At 44.2% G+C, this 7,630-nt stretch overlaps 1 protein-coding gene across 1 annotated transcript; it reads left to right on the forward strand.

The window, feature by feature from the left end:
* The first annotated feature begins 529 nt into the window (after positions 1 to 529).
* On the forward strand, positions 530 to 6,933 carry LOC120810936 (nuclear receptor subfamily 2 group F member 1-B). Its single transcript, XM_040165956.2, has 3 exons — positions 530 to 1,696; positions 2,758 to 3,282; positions 5,275 to 6,933. The coding sequence occupies exons 1-3, from the start codon at positions 1,201 to 1,203 to the stop codon at positions 5,547 to 5,549; spliced, it is 1,296 nt and encodes a 431-aa protein (XP_040021890.2). The 5' UTR covers positions 530 to 1,200; the 3' UTR covers positions 5,550 to 6,933.
* Positions 6,934 to 7,630: the final 697 nt, after the last annotated feature.

The following is a 7,630-nucleotide window of genomic DNA, read 5'->3' on the forward strand; positions in this document are numbered from 1 at the left end:
ATAAAGCAATGCTAATAACACAATATCCTGTACTAGAAGGGCTCTCTTTGCTGTTCAGTCGTAAAGATCAGTGTATATCTTAATAATATTTTTCCTTAACACATGAAATCTAATCTTCCACATGCAAACTTAAAACAATATTCTAATAAAGAAATAATATAATGATACAAACCCTTTAGTAAAAAGCTAATTTCCTGTGTAATTTACTCATGACACTAGGTGGCATCAAATTACTGCAGTTAGCATCTGCTGCCTTAAGAGCAGGAGCTCCTCTTAAGAGGCTCATGGAGCGCGAGCTAAAACAATGTTTGTTTCCCGTCCATGACCGAACCGCTGCATGTGCCGTAGTCCAGCAGGTGCAGCGCTCATACATCCCAAAAAGACAAAATGAGAGACAAGACGACTAGGAGAGGGCCGGCAAATAGGAAAGCTGAGAAACTCCCCCGCACACTCCGCTTTTGTAGTAACAGCAGTAAATTCTACTGGAACCCAAATCGCCTCGCGTTAGTCCCGCCCCCCAAACATCGACGTCACCGTGTCACAGCCTGTGACGCGCGGACGCTCCGCTCTCTTCCTCCGTCCCGGGAGAAAAGCATCATCAAAATCATCAAACCATCGCATCCCCTCTCTCTCTCTCCTCCGGTGTCTTTTTTATTGTAACTTCTCAGCGACCGGGCGAGCGCGCAGCGTCCGAGGAAGCCTCTCCGCGCGCGCCGATCTTGTTTAAAGCTGAACACAGTGGACAGAACGGATCACACGGTGTGTCTATGTATACACATACATGTGTGTGTATACATGCATGTTGGTGGGGACGATATTGTAGTCGTGGATTTTTGGCGTCGCTGTCTCTGTTCCTCCCGCTGTGGATGTTAAAGTGATTATTATCTCGGGCTGAATGAAGCTTTTCTTTTTTGCCGATCTCGACGGCGCCGAAGCGGTTTCTGGGTGACTGCCGGCTCTTTACTTGTGAAGTCGCGCGTTATAATTACATTGTCGTTTCCTCGTGAGCCTCATTGATTTTCTTTTTTTTTTTTTTTTTTTTTTTTTTTAGTCGGGCGCAACTTGCATTTAATTTTGTCAAACAATGCTGCGGTTTTCCTGAGCGCGTGTTCGTCATTCGCGAGGACAAATAAGAGCGCGTTCGTTTTAGGGGAAAAAAGAGGAAGAGTTGGCCGCGCAAAGTTTTCGGAGACTGTCGACATGGCCATGGTGGCGTGGAGAACCGCCGAGGGCGTCGGGGACACCCAGGGGGGGCTCTCCTCCCCGGTGTCTCTGCCCGCGGAGCTGACGGGACACATGAACCCGGTGTCCGCTCTGGATAACATCCCGCCGCCCACCGCCGCGGCCGGAGCGCACCAAGGCGCGCCGCCGCCCAACCCGCCCGGCAACAACAACAACAACAACGCCGCGGCCAACAATAACAACAACACCTCCTCTTCCTCCTCCTCTTCCTCGTCCATGGACAAGCAGCAGAGCCAGCACATCGAGTGCATCGTGTGCGGGGACAAGTCCAGCGGCAAGCACTACGGACAGTTCACGTGCGAGGGATGTAAGAGCTTCTTCAAACGCAGCGTCAGGAGGAACCTGTCCTACACCTGCCGGGCCAACAGGAACTGTCCCGTGGACCAGCACCACCGCAACCAGTGCCAGTACTGTCGCCTCAAGAAATGCCTGAAAGTGGGCATGAGGAGGGAAGGTACGGGCGGGCGTCCTCCTGCTGTCTGTTGATCGCGATGTGGTCGCTTGACCAACCGGCTGTTAAGCTGATGTAAATGTCGTGCATGGCTACATTTGCGTGGAGGCTAGCTAGTGTCCACATGATTCATTGTTAGACACAGTGGTGCATTTGCCTTCTAAGTGATATGGGAGATGCATTTACGTTTATATATATTTTTTTTACCGTGTGTTTATCAGCGGCCGGCTAGTGGTCTCCACGCGAGCCTGCGTGCAGAGCCAGCCGAGATGTTGCAGAGATTAATGGTGACCTAGCATCCTTGTAGCATGGCCGTCCTGCAGCCATTGTGTGGCTCAGACGGACCGAGTCCGCATCAGATGTCACATGTTCACATTTCTTCTATTTTTTTTCGTTGTATTTTTAGCTTCAGATGGCGTGCATGCGTTGGTAGATTATGTGTGCACCGTGAGCGCAAACTCGCGCGAACTCGCGCGCGCGCGCGTGTGCTTTTAATTATTATATTATGGCCGTACGGGCCCGGCAGCCTATATGTAGCCCGCTGTTACCGTTATCCACAAATAAGCCGAGGATACCTGAGGGTTTTACAGCATCGCTGGACGTTTGTATAAGGTGGAACGTGGCGTTAGAATCAGAGGCCTTGCCCTTAGTACGTGCTGTGAAGTGGGGTTCGTGCGAATAAAGTATCTATTGGGTGTAATTCACATTAGAGCACGTGATTTCCAGGCCAGGTGCAGTTTTGGCGTGGATTGAAAACCATTTAAAACGAGTGAGCTGCGACTCACAAACAGAAACTCTCGCTGGACATCATCCGCAGGTCGTGGCCTAGAAAAATGCGACTTTCCCTCTGCAGGAGCGGCCTAAAACACTCGTTCAATTGACAGGAGCTAGTCCGCCACGTAGACCGCAGACGTGAAATACAATGGCCTGAGAGGCCCGTTTGTGTTTACGATGTGTCGTTCCGACGTCCTTAGCGTCGTTGCATTTGTTTCCTCTAAATGCCACCTGTTTGGGATTAATCGCCTTCTAGCTCCATCTGACATGTGCGCTGTTTCTCTCCGCAGCTGTCCAGAGGGGCAGACTTCCGACCCAGTCTTATCACGGCCAGTTCGCTCTGACCAACGGAGACCCCCTGCAGTGTCATTCCTACCTATCGGGGTACATCTCTCTCCTGCTGCGGGCCGAGCCCTACCCGACCTCCAGGTTCGGCTCCCAGTGCCTGCAGAGCAACAACATCATGGGCATAGAGAACATCTGCGAGCTGGCGGCCCGGATGCTCTTCAGCGCCGTGGAGTGGGCGCGCAACATCCCTTTCTTCCCGGACCTGCAGGTGACGGACCAGGTGGCCCTGCTCCGCCTCACGTGGAGCGAACTGTTCGTCCTAAACGCCGCCCAGTGCTCCATGCCCGTGCACGTGGCGCCGCTGCTCGCCGCCGCGGGCCTCCACGCCTCGCCGATGTCCGCGGACAGGGTGGTGGCCTTCATGGACCACATCCGGGTCTTCCAGGAGCAGGTTGAGAAGCTCAAGGTGCTACACGTGGACTCGGCGGAGTACAGCTGCATCAAGGCCATCGTTCTGTTCACCACAGGTAAACGGTCTCTCTCTCTCTCTCTCTCTCCCTCCCTCTCTCTCTCCTTCTCTCTCTCTCTCTTTCTCTCTCGGTGTGTTTGTAGAGAAAAGCCTCCATCTTTGTTGTCTGGAAGTGGGTGTAGTGGCTGTGGTGTTGTACAAAACATGATATCCAGGGAAAAAGTATGAACAGCAAAACAAAAAAATATCACCAAAAACATCACTTTAGACCGCATCGCGCATGCGTAGCAATATAAAAGATGGTTGAACAATTACAAAAAACGATTTTTAAGAAAAGGGTTAATTAAATAAGATCATATAAATTATATATATATATATACATATATACGATCAAAAGTTGGAACAAAATAACTAGCCAATTTAAATATAATAATGATGACGTCTAAGCGTTAAAGCGGTGTAAAAAACACAACAGCTGGTTAAAAATCTAAATATATTTTCAAATAAATTGTTGGTTTTCTAAGAAATTCCCAGATGCCCTGATTAAGAGCACAAATATATTTGTATTTTTTAAAATATATGAAATGTATGTTTTGGTAAAGACAAGGTACGCTGGGGGTTAACTTACAGAAAATGTTGATCAATGCGTAAAAAAGGACAAATGGAAGAAACTGTTAGATGCAGAAGATTTTATATTCATCTATTATCATATATGTATATCATTTATATTATATGTATATCAGAACTCTGACCAGAAATATATAACGTCATCATATAATTTATTTGCTAGGGAACACATTGACCTATGCCCTCGGGCATTTTGTCAGCCCTTAAAGGGACATAGTTAACTTTATTGGTATCATGACGTGAATTATTATTGTTATTAACAGTTTAAAAAAGAAATGTTAGTGACTTTTTGTGAGTTTAGAAACTGCATCTAATTTGCAGCCCCTGACAAATAAAACACTGAATGAATTACAAAGTAGCTTTTACAAATAAAAACAGGGCTGAGAGTTTTTGATAGCGTAACGGATAATATTTTATTCCATTGTTGCTTGATATAAATCTAACATTGTTTTAATGACTAGTATTTAAGTCACAAATATAAGGCGCGAAAATTAACAGAAATGACTTTCATAGCAATATAACTAAATGTGGGTTATTTTTAAAAAACGAACAAATTCTCGTCCTCTCCTCAAAAGGAATTATGAAATATGAATGTAAGTAGATTTCTTTTTTGTTTTTGACGTTTAGTGAAATTAGTGATGCCGTGTGTCAGAGTAACAGTCAGAATGGGGGTTTGACGGCCGGGTCATTAACAGTATCAACTGGATAAAAGAAGGTCTCCTGTGTAGGTCTATTTTAATCCCAATGAGCACATCTGAACACGTGTCTTTAAACTGGGACACAGAAACTGTTCTTTAACCCCTGCTGCCATCCGGCCTGCAGCGTTACAGTACAAACAGTGGGGTCATGCTACACAGGATGGAACTCCGCCTGTGCCCATACATTTACGTTTTTCTAATTTATTATTACGAATGTCATTTTTTAGATTTGATTTAGATCTTTTATGCCGCACAAGATTGATGAGATAATAATTTATTCCAAGCGGCCACGTCAGCAGATTTGAGTGATTTGACTATGTTACTGCTTTCCGATCATCTCACCCAGATGTATCTGCTTATTTTAAGATAATAAACTAGTTCAAGCCAGCCACAAAGGTTAATTTGTCCGTAACACTGCATGCCGGTTTCTTTAACACCATGATTAGTGTAAGTAAATAGTTTAAAGTCGTGTCCAAGAGCAACACATAATGATTTCTGCCAGAAAATGCTATATTTTGTTGTTATTTTTGCCCTTATGATGGTCACAGTTAATCCACAATACTTCAACCACTCATTTGTTCCTTCCTCCCCGCGCTGCAACATTTAATCATCAATCATGTCTGCTGGCTTCGATTTTGATTTCCTGGTTGCACCTCTGATCCTGACCGCTTCTTCTCCTGCCTGTTTCTTTGTTTTTGTCTCGCTGTCGTTCTCTCTGTCTGCAGATGCTTGCGGCCTGTCGGACGTGGCGCACGTGGAAGGTCTGCAGGAGAAATCCCAGTGTGCTTTAGAGGAGTACGTGAGGAGCCAGTATCCCAACCAGCCCAACCGGTTTGGGAAGCTGCTGCTCCGCTTGCCTTCCCTCCGCACCGTCTCTTCCTCTGTCATAGAGCAGCTCTTCTTCATCCGTCTTGTGGGGAAAACGCCCATTGAAACTCTGATCAGGGACATGCTGCTGTCCGGGAGCAGCTTCAACTGGCCGTACATGCCTATTCAATAGAGGGAAAGGTCCCACACCTCAGAGCAAGTCACGTCAGTGCGCCGGGACAAGGGGAAGAAAACTGCCAGTGGAATGAGATAATGACAGGTATTTGAAATGTAAGAAAAATATTGGAATTGATCCTTTTCTTATCTTGTACAAACTGCCATTTCCTTGAGGGGTTATCTTTCTTTATGCTGCACCGTGTCACTATTTGTCTAGAAAGGTCCCTGATAGGAATGAACCTTTTAGCCGATGCTGAACAATTTGTCCCCGCGGATTTTTTTTTTTTTTACGTGTTTGAGGTGAAACAAAAATGGCAGGCATTTTTTCCGCAGCGTGGTGACCACTCACGGTCTATGGTTCTGAGATAACGAACGATATTTATTGGACCCTCTGTGTATATTTATCGTGCTTGTAAATTATGTTTTGACTCCTTTTTAAAATGTTTTATGTACTTTTGCCCTCGCCAGTGAGAAAACGGCAGGGATCGTCTTGTGTTGATCTGTTGTTTTTTTGTTGTTGTGATTTTTTGTTTTCATACCTTCCAGACACGGCACTTTGGACTTAATGAACATTTCAGAAAGATTTAAAGCAAGCGTTAGAAACTCAATGGCAACTGACTTTAAGCTACTTGCTCAACTGTGTACAGACGGAATGGTGAGATTAATGCTCGGTTTGAGTTACTTTGGAGTCTTATTCTGTCGGCATCGTTGACGTACAAAGAATGAAAAGAAATAAGCAAAAACACATTTGGTAAATGCACTTCTCATGATCAGTGTTAGGCTGCGCCAAGTAATGCATTACGCCTTTCATAGGTAATATCATTACTTTCTTACATTTGTATCTCCATGAATATTTTAATTAATATTTCCTTGCTGATTTAATTATCTCCTTAATGTTTAATGTTTGCTTAATTTACCCTAAAAAAAAGCTGAATTTGAGTTCTCTTTACATTGGTCAATGGTTTCTTTTGACTAGTAACTTGTTACAAGGAAAATCAACAACATTACTGGATTAACGGTAAATTCATTCATTACCAAACACTAAATGAAGCTGATTTATTTATGCTTCATTGACAGTGTCAGAGAGGTTTTAAGAGCACTGGATCAATACTTCATCCTGTCCATGGGAGAAAAGAACTGCACACAACTGCAGCTCATTTAAAATATCTATTTAATTACAATTTGTGCATATATGAGCCCAGGCCACTTAAAGGCACAATAAACCACTACAGGGTATTGCTGAACAGAAAGTGTGTGAATGTGTGTGTGTGTGAGAGAGAGTGAGTGTTTGTATTTGTATTTGTATTTTCTTCTTTGACAACCACTCTGATGTACTGTGAAAGCATATTGGTTAACATATTGGTACCGTATTAAATTATAACTCAAGATTTATAAATAAAGTGTATTTGGTTTATTTTGCCTTTTCGTGTGTGTGAGCATGAGTGAGGCGATCTGGAGCCTGTTTCTCACTGCAGTATTGTCACTTAACAGACTTTCAAAGCAGGGAAGCTAAAGCGAAGTCTATTGACTTATTTGAAGACAGGACATTTTTTTCTATGTCTCTGCAGCTCTGCTACGCTGGACTTGATCAGGCAGTTTAAACTAAATGTTGACAAGATGTATTTATTTAATTCAAAAGCAGCTGCTCACTATTTTAACAACTATTGGACCAAATACATTCTTTACTATAAAAACATCAAGAGATAACAAGATAAAAAAAGAAAAAAAATACACTCTTATCCAGAAATACACAAACAGTGATAGAATGCCAAATGCATTATCCAGTTAGTTAAAGTTAAACCAGTGCTTGTCGCCGAGTTAACACTTCTTAACAAACAGGCTTCTTTTTGTCATCAAGCTTAGTATTCATTCATAAAGGTGGTTAAACTCTGCAAAAGACAAGAGGAGAAAGCAGAATGAAAACGGAATTATAATCACTTCTGTGTTGATTGAGGAGGACAGAGAGGATTAAAGCAGCTTCTTTGCTTCTTAGTGGACAGAGAGCTAATGAGGGGCCCCCGAGTGCTCTGTCACAACAGTTTACCCCGAGGAGGATGAGGCTGGGCGCCGCGCGGCCCCTGGGTGTTCTGGGCCAGG

Source organism: Gasterosteus aculeatus, chromosome 12 (genome assembly GCF_964276395.1).
Source record: "Gasterosteus aculeatus chromosome 12, fGasAcu3.hap1.1, whole genome shotgun sequence".
In the NCBI taxonomy this organism is placed as follows: domain Eukaryota; kingdom Metazoa; phylum Chordata; class Actinopteri; order Perciformes; family Gasterosteidae; genus Gasterosteus; species Gasterosteus aculeatus.